Source organism: Alternaria ethzedia (assembly GCF_023757985.1).
Source record: "Alternaria ethzedia strain BMP 0044 chromosome Unknown scaffold_12, whole genome shotgun sequence".
NCBI lineage: Eukaryota > Fungi > Ascomycota > Dothideomycetes > Pleosporales > Pleosporaceae > Alternaria > Alternaria ethzedia.
In genome coordinates, this window is record NW_026056205.1 from 458576 (window position 1) to 476681 (window position 18106).

Consider the following 18106-nt stretch of genomic DNA (forward strand, 5'->3'; position numbering starts at 1 on the left):
GATATGCTCCGCGGCCTGTGATCTGACCCCGCCATCTTATTCAACAGACATCCTTGATGGTACGATGCATGGAAAACGGCAACAACAGGTTTTGTATTTGCCCGCTGCCGAATGCTTGGAGGCTATCGTACCACTCAGTGCGCTTGTTGCGGAGATTTTAATGTGGGATTATCTCATGGTTTATTTTAGCCTCCTATATCTGCTTGTTCTGACCGCAGACGGCCGCCTTGGTAAACGCCAAGACAACGTGTCTACCATACCACCTCTCAACCTTGTAGGGCCAATCTTTCAACCTCCAAACTTGCTCTCACAAAGGCCAACGACCCGAGAGGACTGTTGTAAACAATCGGTTGTCCCACATAATACTGACATATCTCGTTAGCATTGACACACTCTGCTGAACCCTTCCATTACTCACCTCATAGCTAGCCGTCGAGTTCAGACTGCATACCCCGACCGTGCCGTTCCAGCCTAGCGTCCCGTTCCCATTATGGACGACAAATGTATCGGCGATATACTCGTACGCTTTCTTCGCCACATCCACATACGCGCTTTGGCCGCCGCTGTATGAAGCGGTGCCATTCCATGCTGCATCCGTGGATAGAGCCCCCAATCTTACACCCTTGAGCAAAGAGTACACAAACATACTGCTCGCACTACTCTCCAAGTAGTTGCCTTCTTCGCCAGGTCGATCCATTAACTGCCACCACGCCCCAGTCTTTCCATCTGCGGCTGCCACGATAGCGGGCATGAGTTGTTGGAACCGAGATCCGATGTACTGACGTGCGTGGCTTGCATTCGCGGGGAGCAATTCGAGCGTATCGATGAGTGCCATACAGTACCATCCCAGACTACGTCCCCACACGTGCGGGCTGGCGCCTGTAGCGCTGTTGGCCCAGACTGCTGTGTGGCTGGCATCGTAACCGTGTACTAGGAGACCGGTTTCTTGCGAGTAGCAGCGCTGCCATAGCAGATCGAGCTGGAAGACCATGTCCTCTAGCGTATGTTCAGTCATGGACGAGTTGCCAACATCGTTTGTGTATGCGGCGAGGAACGGAGTCAGACTAAACATGCCATCCAGGTAACTCCAGTACGGGTAGACGTAATACCATAAACCACCTTGATCATTTCTGGGTTGCAAATTCACACTCTTCCTCAACGCTTCGAATGCAGTTCTGTACTTTTCATCCCCGGTTTCCTGCCATAATCGCAGTAGACCGTTTCCGCTGCTCAGACGGTCCAACGGGTATTTCGTGTCGCGCGTTGTGTTGGAGACGACAGGCACCACAGAGTCGGTGCTCCTAGTGATATAGGCGTTGAGTTCTGGGGCCAAGGAACTGTTTGCATAAGTGGAGAGGATGTCGTGGAACACCTTCTGGGTAAATCCAGCCTGCAATAGGGCAGAGGAGTCGGTCTGGCTAATCAGGATACCCTGGCTCCGGGAGATGATCGACTGGGCCATCTGAATGGAGATGGGAGGAGACGCATGATTTACGGCGTTGGGAAGAGCTGTCGCCGATAGGGCAAAAAGACACCAGTGTGCGAGGGAAGTAGTCGACAGATACATGGTTGTTTGTGTCAAGAGTTCTAGCCCACGTAAAGATGCCGGGAACTTCTCCAAGTGCTTATGTACTGCTCGGCCTGTTTGTGATGGGCGACAAGGATCGAGCTTACGACGCGAAAAATGCCGACAATAGGGTTTACACTAACATGGGTGATCGGCAATCCCGGCGTTACTTGCTAAGTTTCCGGGAACATACGTTGTAAAGGAGTTCTGAAGCTGCATCTACTTGCCATGATCTTCTATTAGCATTATCCGAGTCTATCGATCTAGGGCGTCCTGTCCAAGCCACGCCTTCAAAACTAGGGTATCAAGTACCGTGTCTGTATCCAAAATGCTTTTTCAAACCATCCCAACAATCAACCCGTAAAAATGATGTCCTTGGCCAAGTCACTCCTCCACTCCAGCGGTATTGGTGTCCTCCTCAGAGGCACTGCTTGTATGCGTCTGATGCAGGGAACACCCTTCTAGTTGCGCTTCTTGCCGATCTTCTCAACGAGCTTTGCCGCGTCGTTGACAGCCGCAAACGCGCTCCACGTGGCCATGACACTCTGATACATGAGGTATCCTGGGATCACGATCCAGAAAGCGTTCATCAGGACAAAGTATCCCCAGTAGTAGAACTGCTCAGGACGCGAGTACGACAGGTTGAGGATGTAGTGGTCGAAAAGCGAGGTAGCATAGTACAGTACGTCGCCGTAGAACTGGCCGAGCGAGACGATGAGTTGGGCCGAGTAGCGGAGCGGGTGGTCGATGGCGATGAGGTAGGCGCAGAGGAAGGAACCGGGGCCCCAGAATACCTGTGAGAATGTTGATTAGTTGCTGTCCTTCTTCGAGAGAAGCCCAAACAAGACGTATACGTACAGCGGTGACGGTCTCCATGCACAAAACGAAGGCGTCCTGGGTCAGGTAACGCGAGTCGCTGAGCGCGTACTCCTTCCACAGCTGGCCAAAGAGGTCGTTCAGTCCGCCCATATTCCTAAAGTTGTAGGCGAAGTAGCCCTCGAAGAACGAGTGGATGCAGCCGCACAGCACAAACCACATGATGGTGGAGAGGTCGCCGGTGCTGGCATTGGGGCGCAGGCGCTTGACCATCACGTACGTGACACTGAAGATGGCGACGCAGCCGGCAGCGAACATGAGCAGCAGGTCCAGCGTGCCCAGCTCGTTGGCCAGATAGCCCACAATCTCCTTCTCAATGGGGTAGTAAGGGTGCTGGCCCGGGGGCAGCGAGAAGTTGCCGGCTGCCATAGCGAAGGATGCGAATATCGAATTAGACAAAAAAATGTAATGCAAGTGGTGCAGAGGTAGAGAAGGGAAAGGAGTACAAGAGCGAGTGCGGTGTCTATGGGCGGGCTACTAGCAATGGGGGCACGGCGTGCGTCGTGGTGCCAGATGGCAGGCCGAGTGGGAAAATATTCCGGGGCAGGAGACGCCATCCAATTGGGACAGCGCTTGCGGCGCGCCCTGGCTGTCAGCGGCAGGGATAAGAAGCGCGACCGCGACTCCCCGTCGTGTCAGATGTCAGCAACTAGAGTCAGGCCGAACACGTAGACATGTGACCGTTCTGAAGTACTCCGTCGGCTGTACCGATGCCTTCGTAGTCGTTGTCTGAGGCTGTTCGTGGCTCTTCGAGACTGAGCCCTTATCGCATTCTCCCGGTACGCCAGGTACGGTACGCTCATTTCCCTAGCGCAAAGAGGCGTCCTGCCGTCTCGGATAGGCACTCCAGCCTGCACCATGCGCGCTCGAGCTCTCGTCTCTGGATAACAAGACCTTTCAAAGCAGAGGCTGTCCGTTGCGATAAGTCGCGTTGAAGCCGGAAGTGGCGCGAAAGAGCAGCAAAGATGAACATGGCTAAGCGCACGTATGCCCCAAGGTGCGTAAGGCGAGTAATGAGTAGGAGGTTCGGTAGAACGTACAGCGACAGGCGTTGCTTTAGCCTAGCTTTATCTGCTCGCGCATCCACGGCGCTGCGAAAGCGAGTTGACCACCTGGGCAGCCCTGGAGGTGTCGACGTCCCCGGGCCCCTACCCCTCAAGCTAGTCCCAATCTAGTATACCTCGGCTCCTACCCGCGCGTCCTCTATGCCCGCGATATCACAGCGTCACTCCTCAACTGTCGCATACATTACAATGTCGCAAGGAGGCTCATCTGCAGACAAAGATTGGCGGTCCGTATCGAGGCGGAAGAAAGCAGAACAGAACGAGCGCATACCAAAAGAATGGAAGTTGAATGTCTTACCAGGAGCCGACGTAAAGAGCTACATCGATATACCACGCAAGTCAGGGCTATTGACAGAAGAGGAGCTGGAGATCACCGGACGATATGATGCTGTGGCACTGGCCGAAGCAATCAGAGGGAAGAAACTCAAATGCGTCGATGTGACACGGGCTTTCTGTAAAGTAAGCCGTCCCAAATTGGAGCAGACCTCTTGGTAGCGGCTGATGGACTAACATTATGGCAGAGAGCAGCAATTGCCCACCAAGTCACCAATTGCCTCACAGAAATCTTCTTTGATGACGCGCTGAAGAGAGCCGAGGAGCTTGACGCCCATCTGGCATCAGGAAAAGCACCCCTTGGGCCACTCCACGGCGTTCCCATCTCACTGAAAGACACCTTCAGGGTCCGAGGTCATGATGCATCGATCGGCCTTGCAGCTCTCTGCTTCAAACCGGCACAAGAGAACTCGATCCTAGTCGATTGCTTACTCAACGCCGGTGCAGTTCTATATTGCAAGACCAACGTACCTCAAACGCTCATGGCACTCGACTCCCACAACAACGTCTTCGGGCGAACTATTAATCCGCTCAACACTGCTGTGACCGCTGGTGGAAGCTCAGGTGGAGAGGGCGCTCTCATCGCGATGCGCGGCTCAATCTTGGGTGTAGGCACAGATGTGGGCGGCAGCATCAGGATCCCGGCCATGTGCGATGGTATGTTCGGCATCAAGCCCAGCTGGGAACGTATCCCATACGCGGGTCAAGAGGGCGGTATGCTTCCTGGAGCAACAAAAGTTGGTATCCCAGCGAGTGCAGGGCCGCTCGCACACACCATGCGCGACATCGAACTCTTCTTCAGCGCAGTCGCATCCCAGCAGCCGTGGAATATGGATCCAGATGTCATACCATCGCCATGGAATTCTCTGTCAACTACGCGAAAGAAGCTACGGATCGGCATCGTCCGGCGAGATGGAGTCATCGAGCCACATCCACCAATCTCCAGCATCTTAGATGAAGTCAAAGCTAAACTGCAAAAGTCTGGTATCGAGGCAGTGGAGATGGACATCACTCCTCTCTTTTCTCGATGTCAATCCCTCGCCAATGCGCTTTTTGGTGTTGAAGGTGGCAACGCCATGTTCGACTTGCTGGAATCGTTCAACGAGCCACTTTCGCCATGGCTATCCACTCGACTCAAACGCAAGAAGCCGATGGATCTTCCCAAAGTTCAGCAATTTCATGGCAAGCGCGAGAAGCTGCGAAAGGAGTTTTTGAGCATCTGGAAAGATGCGCATGGCGAGATCGATGCCTTCATCTGCCCAGTCGCGCCACATCCTGTGCCGCCCATTGACCGGTACAACGGCGTCAGCTACACGAGTTCGTTTGTACTGTTAGACTACCCTGCCGGTACTGTACCAGTAAGGTCGTTTGAAGAGACAGATATGAAGGGCGAGATGGCGAGCACGGAGCCACTGGGAAGTTGGGACAAAGCAAACAGGGAGCTTTGTAAGTATTGTTATTTTCCTCGGTTCGCTGGAAGCACCGAAGCGCTCATATACTAACACGAATTGCAGGGACCAACACTGATCGTTCGGTCTACCTTGGCACGCCGCTTTGTGTACAAGTCGTCGCACCCAGATTACAAGAAGAGAAGCTGGTGCAGGCCATGTGTGCCATCGACGACGCTTTGAAGGGCTCAAACACTCTCAGCGCGAAGCTGTAGACCAAGGGTCAAAATGCCTGTACGGTGCACTGTCCACCATATATCCCTCTGTACCTCCATCCTTTGAGTCGTTCTCATCAGCTGGCGGCAGCTCAAGTCCCGTCTTCTTTCTCACCATCTCGTCCCAGTCGCCTCGTACAAAGTGACCAAATGCTTCCATGTTCCTTCCTAGCTTTTTCTCGGAGATGCGTTCGACCTTGTTGGTGTATGATAGTACCCGGAAATGGCAAGTGTCGCGGGTAAACGTCGCTGTGCGAAAGGCCACGGTGAAGCATTTGACGTGAGTCAATATCCACTTGTTCAGTAACATCTCCAGAGCGCAGCGTGCTATGTCTTCGACTGGAGGTGGCAGATCGCCATCTTCATCGGGCTCGGTCGGCGGGCATGATAGGTGGAGATACTGGAGGAGTAGTAGGTCTCGTAGAACACCAAGATCCGATATCTCTTGACAGAACTGGTCGGGGGTAATGTCCTCGGTCAAGGCGGGGAACGGGATACCAAGGCTGATGAGGTTGGTACATTGGGTAGCGATGAAATTGAGGTCTTTTGTGTGAAGTCGAAGGCTTGGGTCAGCTCCGAGATGTAGAGATGTCAATGAATGACCAATACTGGGGAGGATGGTGGCCAGGGGAAAGTGGCAGTAATCGGGCTGGTCAATCTTGCTAATGCTGCCTTCCCAGAAGCTTGGTGTGATGGTACTCTCGATGATCGGATTGGCCTTGTCGTAGATCAGGCACAGGGTCTGCAAATCGCTGCAAGACTCTATGATGGTGCACAATGCCGTCTCTTCCTCCTGCTCGATCTCACGTTCCGACTCTTTGAAGATGAGAGATGTAAGGTCGACTGATGCGCTATGGCATTGATTCAAGAAGCTGCTGACCCCTGCGCAGTCGCGAATCTTGAGTGACGTCATGGCTTTGGCGAGGAAGTGTTTCTTGACGTCGATTTGCGCAAGATCGACGTGTGTGCCGCTGAGCTCCTCGAGACATTTCAGTCTGGTTCGCCAGCCAATACCCCTGATGATCTGGATCAACGGTACTGGGTCTCCATCGCGGCCGTTATCGATGACAATCGAAAGAATCTTGTTGCCTTTGCATTCTTTTAACAACCTCCTGCAATAATGAGCAGGGGCGTCGCGATTGACCAGGATTTCCACCTCTTTGCCATTTTCTTTTCGCATCCTGAACAGCATTACCGGACTTCCAGTTGTCTCGATAAGCTTTGGTATTCGGACCAATGGATCAAACTCACTCGAGTCCTTGGAGTCGCCTGCAGCTGCCTCATTGTGGAGTTCAATGTCCTCCAACTCCTCATCGTTTTTGGGATGAAAGAAATCCCATTTCTGGAGAAGATGGGGCAATGATCCCCAAAAGAGATTCCCACGCGACTTCTCACCATCGTACCATGTTGGTATACATATGGTATCGAGATTAGGAAGATACCGCTGCAGAAGCCTTAGACAGAGGGCTTCAGTCTGCGCAGTGACACGGCTCTCATTGGTGAAAGCGAGTGTGCGAAGCTCCGGTTTCGTCCCAGGAGTATCCAGTAGAGTGTTGAGGTTCTTCATGATTCTCAACGACCTTCGGCCTGCTTCAGGCGTAACGTGCACAAGTAGATCCCGGAACTTCGCGAGGCTTCCAGCTGACAAGCCTTCGAAACGATGCGCTGTGGCAGAATCTATGCGTAGATATGGCTTTTTATAGAGATATTCCTCAAAAAGGGCAACCTCGTCATCCCATCTATTGCGGAGTGCCACGCGAAGCCGACGGGAGATGGCGTATTGGGGCAACTATAGCAGCATACGTTAGCACATCATTACACAGAAAGAGTAGCAATGCCATATCCTGATACACTTCAAGGATTATGACCTGCTCACAAGATCGCCGGCAAGATCGATGTAGTCGTCCAGGTGTATTGAGGCACAGCGATGGGAGATATGTATTACTTACGTAGTCGCAAACCATGCGTCGCAACTCCGGAGGGAGCGACTCCCAGAAGTACTTCTCCGCCTCGCTCACATCAGGTTGTGTAGTGGTTGCCATGCTGAGTGATTGTATGCTGCAATCGATACTGTGGTATAGTAGTAAAGAGGTAGAGATTGTACGGCGAGATTGGGGTGTGAATTGAATCGATCAGCTCCAGCTTCAAGAAGTTGACCGCCAAGGCCGACTTGCAAGCCAGAAACTCGTGGTGAGCGTGCATAATTGCGTCTTTGGTGAAAGTGAAAGTGAGAAGCTGCAACGTTGACAGCGCAAGTGGGAGAAGAGACGCGATCGGCCGCGCCATTCCACGGTGAAATGCCTATTTTGTCAAGTGACTCAGAAATTCTCCATCTCTCGACCTCAAACAGGCTTCTACTCTAGTCAAGTCACTAAGACTTCAGTCACTCTCAGTGAAGGGCAGGGCTGGGTAACTACGCACGGACTGACCGCCAGCTAGCGTTGCGCTGGCTCTATATAAATCCGCCCTCCCCTCCTTCTCTCCCTTTCTCAACACCGAGATTTCGCAGCTCACTCAACTCAACTACAACAAGGCCTCTTTACACACCGCTTTCATGCGTCATTCGACTGAACGAACCTTGTATGGCCTTCGGGCTAATCCTTGTGGTATCCGTTGCTGGTTTCCTGATATGTTCAGCACTGTCATTTTTTCCAGACATTACCCTGAGCGCGAGGCGGCTTTACACTTCAGTGTTCCGCACTCTAGCAAGCTCAGTACATTTGGTCCTGAGGAGCCTATATCAGCACTTGCCGGGGGTGTTGATGAATTCATTACCTGGTCGGCGCGCATACAGAAGATAGGCTTGGATGCTGGCAATGAGGAGACTAGTCTGAGCTGGCATTGGCAAGTCTGGGAAGTGTTCTTTTTCGTTGAGTTTTGCAGCTTGCTGCTGGCTTGAAGAAGGAGCGTAAATTTGCGTAGTTTACATTTCTTACGGGGTGTGGCTCATGAGTTTGACTCAGCGTCTTCATGTGACAAGTCAGAGGCCTTGGGAGGCGTGATGTCTCTCATGGGCCAATAGCGAATTCAATTTGCGCGCTGCGCTTCTAGTCTCTACGGGCAATTGAAGTGAAAGCTGAGCATATGACGCACTTGCCTTATCTGGAGCAGCTGGGCACTCGTTTGTTTCATGATTGGCCACCTACCGCATTTTCTCTTTCGCTCGCGCCTGCCAGATGACTAGACATACAACCAACCAACTACCAGTATGTCGTCTACACAACCCTTGCTTGCGCATGCGCCCGTTACTCCTCTTAATACGACTACTAGCTCCGCTGTCCCGGTCGGCGCCCTCGCAGTCATCGAATGGTGCATCTTCGATGGCCATACACACAAAGACGTCGTGGGCATGTACAACGGCGCTGGCTATGGCAGCGTCAGCACAAAATACGGTATATCGTATCAGGTGAGGAGGTGGGGCCCAGTGTGGTATCAAGAGCAAGGCGCTGTCAGACCATGGGAACTCTACACGAAAATTGAGAAGGAAGACTTCATCAAAAGAGGATTAAGCGGCGAAGACTTCAAGTTTGTCCATCCGCGAGATCTGGATGTAGTGAATGGAGTTGTACAAGTACGAGGACAGTCGCGAGGACAGAAAGAAAAGCGACAGGAAGCAGCAAGACGGAGGTCTCAGGGTAAGGTCACAAAGAAACTGGGTGCGTCTTCTACACGGTCATCGGCAACTTGACTTAGAGAAACAACATACTGATCTTTCGCCGTGTAGTCAATACCGCCCAAAGCCGCAACGCCTCCCGAATATCTTCAGCACCTCGCGCATCCAGTTCCAGCTCCCGCCCCCTTCGCACTCCCAATCAAGTACAACCCGGTCATTCACCCAATTCAACTCCGCGACCGGCTATACCTGAGCACCTCCGGATCGCGATCAAGGCCAAGCACGACGAGTGGCTGAGGGCGAATGAAAGGGGAGAGACAGAAATGGCGGATCTAGTTGAACAAAAGTTGGAAAGCCTCGAGCGACAAGCAATGAAGGTCAGCCTGCCGGGGTTCTTGGCGTGGAAGTTCGGACCAGAGCATATCGGCGCCGCGGTGAGCTGATGAGGCAGAAGGGCGAGGAATCATCTTAGGTCAAATTGCCCTATCGCCTTGTTGTAACGTAGCCAGTCGCAGCCTTCAACTTTCACTCCCTTCTTTTGGATCACAATCAGATCACACACGCCGTTATTGACTGACGCCTCTTGATATGAGCCCATGCGGTCACGAGACTTACTGAAAATGGTTTTCACCGTGTGGACTCCGCTCGTGCCTCTTACAAAGTCCGCGAGCCTAATCCTCCCGCTGCGCTTTTGTGCAATCTACTTGTACTCTTGCCTCAACCTACTATTTGCTACCAGCGACACTCCGGTGTAGGTCACGAAGCACCACAACATCTAAGCATCGCAGAAGACACGCAACAGCAAGCCGCTACATCAAACCAGCCGAAAGATTCTGCAACTGTGATCATGTCATCCATAGATATCCCTACAGAAGAGGTTGGCGCCTCAGCGCGGATGTCAACCACAGCACGGAAGCGTCGGCTGAATGAGCCCTACGTCGCCGCGGACGCTCCAGTGCTCCCTACAAATAGCGCTTCCAACACGGATGAGCCCAGCCAGCAAAATGACAACGAGGACGCGAACTCTCCGCCCAAGAAAAAGCGCAAGACGAAGTCTACCTCACTGGGTGCGCACGCCAAAGTTGCTGCGAAGGACATACCTAGCGATGAAGAGATCAAAGCCTTCATAGAGGGCCTAGCAGCTATCAAAGACTGGACTTCTCAGGTAGTTGACACCAAGTATATACAACTGGTGCAATGGTACGACGTCGAAGGCATCTCGATGAAACAGTGCGGCACCAAATGGGTAGAAGAAGGATATGCAGAAGGACGCGCAGATCCGAGAAAGCAGAAGACTGAGGTTACTGAATCAGGGATGTGGAAGCACTACAGCAGCCACGGGAGGAAGTTCCTCGAGGAGAAAGGTCTCGTGTGGGTATCTCCATCGGCGCGGAAGGCTTACAAGAAAAGAGTTGGCGTCGTCGAGCAGTCCAGAAAGACAATCCTAGAAAAGGCGGTTTCACCCAAGACAGTCTCAGATCGGTCGGAGCGCATACCATCACCTGGTATAGAAGAGGGAGAGCCGCCGACGATTGCTAGCCATACCAACGTGCTTGAGAGCAGTGAACACATGGCCGACGAACCAGTGCCCAGTATTCAGCGATACACCACACCGCGGCCGCAAGAGGAGGCCGCACGAGATCTTACGGAGGTTGCGATGCCTAAGCCAGAAGACTATCGTGTAGGCTTGCATCGTGGAGAGGATCAGGAGTTGATGTTCCTTCTCTCGAGGAAAGTGAAGGCAGAGTCGAGACCAAGCGACCTCATTTGTGACTTTGAGAAAAAAGGGAAGAGGTGAGTAAATCTATGCCAAACATGACTGGAGATGATAGAACTGACATTATACGTCTTGACAGCCCTGCCGCCGCGCAATCAAGGGAGGTAACGAGCGATCCAGAGGCCGAGGCTGCAGAGGTCGTACGCTACAAGAACAGTCGAGCAACCGAAGATGTTCTGAGCTTTAAGCGGAAGACTGGTGACGTGCGCCGCGGACATCCCACTCGACCTGTTCTGAGCCGAAAGCAAGCCATCGAGCACTGCACGTTTATAAAGGACGCCATCAAAAACGATCCGACCGTCGATACGATCGAGTACGGAGAAGACATAGATGCCGATACTCTCGCCCGCTTCGTCGCGTGCATCTCGCCCGACATCCGAGCGGCCCTGCCCACTCACGATGTTGTCGGATTGGTCAACGCGGGTCACCCGGACACACGGACTACGGAGATCCAGTGGTCCATGCGAGAACTTGAAGACCTATACGTTTTCGCCCACACGATGGGCGCACTTGCGGTGTGCGACATGATCATCGATAGAGTATATGAGGAGCTGCACCGTACCCAGCAGCGCCTGATTCGCACCATCGATGGTACGATGGAGAAATTCGGATTCCGCCGCATGAGCCCAGCGTTCATGAATCTTCTATCGGAGAATGACACGCGAGCTTTCAATTTCTTTGTCTATGCTTTGGCCATGAAGGCCGAAGATACCCTGGAATTGCTGAGAATATCCAGGCTCGATAGTTGGTACCATGAATCTAAGCAGGCGTTGATGACAAAGCTGGAAATAGATTGGGCATCGGGAGCTAGCAAAAGCGAGTCGGCAGCGATATGTCCGACATACCATCACCATTGGAGCTCAGCGACAGGCTGTTACAAGTCTGCAGTGTCCACGGCGCCCTTGATATCGAAATCCAACGCTGCGAAGCAATCGGCGCCCACGTCCCGTACGTTCCAGAAGCGACCCGAGCCCTACCAGCGCAAAGATCGTAAGAAGGAGGAAAAGGAGGAGGCCTGGGCTAAGAAGGTGGCATTCCAGAAGATCGATCGCGAGGCCAATAAAGCGCATGGGCGTGGACTGACGCAATGGGAAGCCGAGCAGGCCAGGCTTCAGAAGGTTCAGCAAGAGCTCCACGACGAAGACGAAGAGTACAATGGTTCCTCCGACTCCTCACACTCGTCAGACGACGAAGACGTCAATGTGATCGTTGTGCAACTTCCTCGGGTATACAGCAGAGCTCGCGATCTCTTCCGAAACAGCCCTGGATCATATGCTGAACCATCCGAATACACTTGGATTGCGTCCGATCTGACGCATGCGAGAGTCGCTGCCCGAAGCGGAGGTGGGCTGAACTATTCTGGCGAGGGGATGAATCTTTCCAAGGACACCGCGGAGATTCAGCGGAAGAAGGTAGCGATCGTGGAGGGCCAGCTGCAGATGTTTCGCGATAGCGGTTACGACCCTGACAATCTGCAGGGCTCAGGCCGATTGCACGCCATGTCTCAGAGGGCGAGTGAAGACGGGGAGATGATCGATGGAGACGAGAGCGACGACGAGGACTAGGATACTAGCCACGATGGAGAGGCGACGAGGGTGGTGAGCGCGAGCGCTATGATGCCTGGACTCGGTGTTTAGACTGGTAAGATTTCATATAACGAATACCTCGCACGCTAGAGCAGCAATTGCTGCGTGAGTCTTCAGGAGCTCGCTTGGTCGTGTACAGGGGAGAACGAAGGATATAATGCCCGCCGGGGCAGGAGGACGATGGCTGGTCGAGCCTGGGTTGAGTTGTTGTGAGGGCGGTGGGCCATGTCCTGGTAGTTTACGCGCATATCGTGGTAGGGTAGAGAAATCGCGTGATGTTTGTCAAGCTGCCGAGGGCTCTTTGCTTGCGAGCGCATGTCTGTCCTTCCGCGCGTGCATGAGTCAGCATTCCGGACGCGTCGGCCCCACACGTGCGCAAACGTCATCGTCCCTGGAAGCTTCGGCCCAATTCGCGTCCTCGTCTATCTGAGCCAGCTCTAGCCCCTTGTCCAGCCCTACACATTGCGACGATAGCGACCATGCTTGCCACGACAACTGCCGACCGTAACCTGAGACGTCGATAACATCCCAAGGCCACAGCGTTCTTTATACCACGAATGGTGACATCGCCTCGCAGATGCCCCGGAATATTGCCGGTGGGGCAGCTCGGCGCATCAATTTGGGAGATTGTGCCGTAAATTGTCAGTCTGGTGTCGATCACACGTCTGTGCGAGGAGCAACGGTGATACTCAAGTATGGTGCTCGCGGTATAAGTGTGCTCGCGCCTGTACGTTCGATGCCATTTCCATCTTCACGCTACCGCAGCGCCGCCACATTGACATCATCCTCAAAATGCGCTTCACAACCCTAATTTGTATCATGCTTGCACCTCTTGTAGCCCTGGCGGCTCCAGCCGAGATACATAGCAGGTCAGATATACTTGCAGCCCGCCAGGCGCGTCCCACAAAGCCAGCACCGTGCGTGCGTGTGATGAACACAACCGAAGCGCAGACAGCTACGCGTGCCGAAGCCTTCGCCCAAGCTTTTATCTACAAGAAGGACATCAGTGAGGCGTTCAAATACATAGCCAAAGACTACATTGTAAGAGGGTCACGACGTCTTCAAGAGGATCAATGACGGCTAACCACGTATAGAACCACAACCCCGCTGCACAGAACGGGTCTGACTCCGCCTGGAACATCCTCTCTCCAATCTGGAGTTCGCAGAGCATCACACCATTACGTACAGCGTTCAAGTCCCCACAAAGCTGGCTTAACTATCGCACCGGAAGTTTTGGGGAAGTCGTTGACCGTTTTCGATGGGAGGGAGGGTGTATCGCGGAGCATGTAAGTCTTACTTCTCATACTAGAAGAGAATCATCACTGACGTGGCAATCTGCAGTGGGATCAAGGCGAGAGATTCCCGCCTCAATATGTCTGAATAGGCAATCGATTGATGCATATAACCACATATGATACGAACGTATGATCGAACAGATGTAGATACGTTGAGCCCAATAAATAACGACAGCGCAAACCCTTCGCGAATGAATCCCAGATATCCCACCAGCCTAAGAAAAGATGTGTCGTACACATAATACGTCTCTCTTGCACCATCACCGCAAGACCAATCTCGTTTAACTTTGACCGCAGAACGGTTCCCTCATGCGAGTCGTTTCGCAATATATCCGATATCACAGCGCCAATCCCTTCATCGTTTCACACTCAGGCGTGATTTCTGATGCGACAACATGAGAGCTCGAGAGCTAACCAGGCCAGGTCACATCTCAGACATCGATGCTGGACTTGCCCTTGTCTTCCTTGTCATCACCCTCAGGTCGGAGCTGCTCCTCGGAAGACCTCGCGCTCTCATCGATGTAGCGCTCGGCATCAGCGTCGGCATCGAGATAGTCTTCTCCACGCAGCAAGCTGTACCGCGCTCCACCCTTGTTCGTCTCTTTGATCTGTGGGGTGCCCACCGTCAGGTCGTGGTGACAGTTGGGGCACTCATGTACCGTCGGAGTACGCAACGCAAACCACATCGCTCGAGCCTTGCAAGCAAAGAAGTAGAAGTGGACAAACCTGTCATCATGTTAGCAACCCTACTGATGACTGGCTCGGACTTTGAACAACTTACATATTGACAATCATGGGAGCTGTTGCGTATCCAGCCAAGAAGCCATATCCCGCTGACCCCAGATCGTCAACCTCGACTGCCCAGATCGGAATGAGTATTGCAAGATAGGCGATACCCGCCAATCCGTCTAGGAGAGCGAACTTGGGGCCTGGCGTACGATTGTGCCTTCGTTGGTGGACAATGCTCGCCGTTGAAGCAACCGCAGTCATGGCGAGGGGGATGTAGCCGAAGCAGAATGTAGTTACATCGCGATGGTCGTACCAATACCGGTAACTATGGGACTCCAGCGAGAGAACGGTGATGGCAATGAGGAAAGGTGTTGTGAGGGCACTGGCAAACAAATTCAGTACGCGAAGAGAACGTTCCTGCGCCATGATCATCTTGTTGGTTTGGGTAATCTGTTGGTATCTGAAAATGGAGGTGAAGACGAAAAGAGCCAGATGGCTTGGTGCAACAAAGACAAACTGAAGTCTCCAGGCCTGTTTAAGTCACATCACCGACTGGGATAGCGTCTCATTATCTCTCAGGCAACAGCGAAAAGCACATAGCCGCAAGTGCATCAGAGCCGCGTGTACACACGAGGCGCTTTTTGGCATCGTCAGCCAATCGATGTGTCGCTCCGGCACGACAACGGTACTACGCAGCAGTAGTGAGACAGCGAGATCTTTTGTTTACTCCCCCGAGTATGTGTTTTGGCCAATGAACGTTGACGTTGGGTGGCTATGCCGGCTAGCCTTGGTATAGCGCAGGTGGGCGGATTACTCGGGTCCTGTGTCAGGCTCTCCGCAGTGCATGGACGCATGCTCAAGAATAGAATGGCCTCTGAGACGTCTCAATATCTGTCTACCTACATACGGAGGTCTTTCCATGCATCGTTTCACTCTTGCTTCTACATCGATAGAGAAGGTTGCACAAGTCACGTGACGTTTACATCATCCGGGCATGCATTGCGGTCATACTAAAGCTCGTTTCCGTAATATTCATGCCTTTCTTCCAAATCGTAGAGTAGCGCCTGTTATTTATTCTGATCTTGGAGTGGGAAGCATGTCGCGTAGCCGCTTCCGCCAACGCTTGCGGCGTGTGGTTATCCAGGTAAGCAGAAATTACGTAGGTGACTAGGGAAGACCCTGAGGAAACCGTTGATTACTAAAACCCGCAAAGATCTTTGGGAAGATCCGGACCTTTGTTCTCTTCGCATGCGTGTAAGCATGCACAACCAAACTTATTTCACAACACGGCCCTTTTGGCATCACGATGCACCCGACCTCCATATCTGCTGCCAGAGTGAACTCATCGGGTCTTATCGAGGTGTACACCTACAAACCCTGCTCCAGTTATGTGCAGTACTTACAAGCCGTCGTGCGTCATTTCGGCACGCAAGACACGAGTGAGGTCTACCCAGACGCAGCTACAATATCCATGTTCCGCACTGCTTTCGCACCCCTCACGGAAGATCTAACCCGGAAGCTGAACCGTCTGCCCAGATACTCCGCATTGGTTTATCCTAGGACATTCCAACATTTTTCCCCAGCGCGCCGCCTGGATAGCGTTATTTCCTCCGCTCGATGGCGACTATTACGAAACATTCAGACGAGAGGTCAGAACAAAAGCCGCTTGTGAGAACTACGACCTATTCCAACGATTTGCAGTAAAACCCTGAGTGTTCTTCAGAATTGTCATTTATTGCCGCCATCCTTATCAGAAGATTATATTCCACGGGGGTCCTCGTAGAATTAGTTGTGAGTGGCTTGTCGCTATGGTCCTCGCGACGCCAATGGTAGCTGCCAATTCGTATCGAATTCTGCACAATTACTATAGGGTAGATGTATACATTAGCTCAGAAGGTGTTTGCTTATCAAGATTCAGTGATGTGTATGCAGCAACATGCGACACGGGTTCTGGCCACCCCGCGGTACCGAGTATTGCATCTGCGATTTGATAAACCCAATCAGCTCTACGTAATGGTCAACATACCTTCTGCCTGTGGTTACCTCCCAAAATGATAGCCGCGCACGCGCCGAATATGACGCACAACGGTGATTTCAGAGCATATATAATCGCCTAAGATCCCAAACCCCCCAAGGTCTGCAGCGTAGAAGTCATCTCTGACCACAACATCCAGCAAACACCAAACCTGACTTACGAGATGACTCAACACACAGAAACACCCATGAATATTCCCAAACCATGGGAATCTGGCCATCAGACTCATTTATACAGACTGCCTCGGCATTTATCCAGGAAGATATTGGAACTTCTACCTTTATCATCTATGGCGACGTTCGCAGTGACGAGCCACCACTCGAATACATTGGTCCGCTCCATCAAGAACCCTTTCGCCCTGATCAAGAAAGAAGGGAATGAGGCTGAGCGAGCGAGGTTCTCGGTTCTGTGCTTCGACAAGCACTATCCGGACCATATCATATGTTATTATTGCGGCTCATACCATAAGCGCAAATCACCTGGTAGTCGGGATGTTTGGGGTCAAAACGCTCCGGCCGCCTTCAAGTACGGGACTAGGACGATATGCAAACGGCGCACAACAAAGTTCGACGGTTTGGACTGGGAAACCGTCCACGAAACGATGCGCGGGTTCCGGCACTCCCCTCGGTATGGACACAATCTCCTGCGCCCTGAAGGCGTTCATCAACAGGGGTCAAAACGGTGGGGCAGTGACATCTATGCATTACCCTGTGATGGTCATTTGCTTTTGAGAAAGAGATGGGTCAGTGGTATTCCGGAAGTCGAGGATGTAGAACCCAAGGCTGTAGTATTTGGGATTCCATACTCGTTATGTCCACACCTGAACTCGGTCCTCAATATATATTCCATGGGTTGTGGTATAAGAAACGCTGTCTCTCGCTTCTACACGTACCACGATCCTGAGGAGCTCAAAGATGGATATGTTGATAAAGCCTTGAGGTGCACCGCCTGCCCTACCGAAGTGGTCATCGAAATAACTCCACGAAGGCTGTTCAATGGAAATTGCGCAGACGAGTCGAGGTTTCCGAGATCAACCTATGTCGTAAGCGTCTCCAGATACGTCGACTTTGGCAAATGTCAGGATCCAGAGGACATTGAATGGAAGGCGCTCACAGAACGGAGACCGGGGTTCTGGAGACGCCTCTTTTCGAGGAGGGATAGCGGGTCGCTAGACGGGGAAACAGCACGGCCGACGATAGACCTTACACACCTGAAACCCGTTTGCGAGAGATTTAATGCGCGTCTTCACGCGCCTCTGCTGTCCTCGCCGTCCCTCAGCAGTCCTACCGACCTTCGTCTGGCTATGCGTGATAGCACTGATGCACAACCTCCACCATACGCCGAGTAATCATAGTCAACAACATCGGGTCGCGAGAGTCCCAGCGAGCTGTGAACTGTGCCATGGGCGCATCCGGTAAGAAGCTTCGAAGGTGTCGGTTTCAACGAAACGCAGTACGCGCCTATCTTCGACCCAGGATGCCCGGTCTTGCTTCGCGCGAGTTGTTGCGTCTGCACTTTGGTGTGCGGGATCCATGAATGGTTGTGATTGAGAACCAGACCGCAGTCTG

General features: G+C 52.6%; 6 protein-coding genes across 6 annotated transcripts; 2 read left to right on the plus strand and 4 right to left on the minus strand.

Moving 5' to 3' along the window:
* Positions 1-266: 266 nt before the first annotated feature.
* J4E87_005705 (uncharacterized protein) lies at positions 267-1567 on the minus strand (the record flags this gene model as incomplete). The annotated part of the gene is made up of 2 exons (XM_049377312.1): positions 267-365; positions 419-1567. 2 exons carry the CDS (start codon positions 1565-1567, stop codon positions 267-269), a joined length of 1248 nt encoding a protein of 415 aa, XP_049232938.1.
* A 461-nt stretch (positions 1568-2028) lies between these two features.
* Positions 2029-2812, minus strand: J4E87_005706 (uncharacterized protein; the record flags this gene model as incomplete). Its single annotated transcript, XM_049377313.1, has 2 exons — positions 2029-2361; positions 2426-2812. The coding sequence occupies 2 exons, from the start codon at positions 2810-2812 to the stop codon at positions 2029-2031; spliced, it is 720 nt and encodes a 239-aa protein (XP_049232939.1).
* An 836-nt stretch (positions 2813-3648) lies between these two features.
* On the plus strand, positions 3649-5367 carry J4E87_005707 (uncharacterized protein; the record flags this gene model as incomplete). The annotated part of the gene is made up of 4 exons (XM_049377314.1): positions 3649-3966; positions 4029-5198; positions 5279-5286; positions 5355-5367. 4 exons carry the CDS (start codon positions 3649-3651, stop codon positions 5365-5367), a joined length of 1509 nt encoding a protein of 502 aa, XP_049232940.1.
* Positions 5368-5486: 119 nt separating this feature from the next.
* J4E87_005708 (uncharacterized protein) lies at positions 5487-7545 on the minus strand (the record flags this gene model as incomplete). Its single annotated transcript, XM_049377315.1, has 2 exons — positions 5487-7292; positions 7453-7545. 2 exons carry the CDS (start codon positions 7543-7545, stop codon positions 5487-5489), a joined length of 1899 nt encoding a protein of 632 aa, XP_049232941.1.
* A 1166-nt stretch (positions 7546-8711) lies between these two features.
* Positions 8712-12458, plus strand: J4E87_005709 (uncharacterized protein; the record flags this gene model as incomplete). The annotated part of the gene is made up of 5 exons (XM_049377316.1): positions 8712-8716; positions 8774-9159; positions 9872-10910; positions 10973-11637; positions 11782-12458. The coding sequence occupies 5 exons, from the start codon at positions 8712-8714 to the stop codon at positions 12456-12458; spliced, it is 2772 nt and encodes a 923-aa protein (XP_049232942.1).
* Positions 12459-14205: 1747 nt separating this feature from the next.
* J4E87_005710 (uncharacterized protein) lies at positions 14206-14935 on the minus strand (the record flags this gene model as incomplete). The annotated part of the gene is made up of 3 exons (XM_049377317.1): positions 14206-14382; positions 14434-14500; positions 14556-14935. The coding sequence occupies 3 exons, from the start codon at positions 14933-14935 to the stop codon at positions 14206-14208; spliced, it is 624 nt and encodes a 207-aa protein (XP_049232943.1).
* Positions 14936-18106: the final 3171 nt, after the last annotated feature.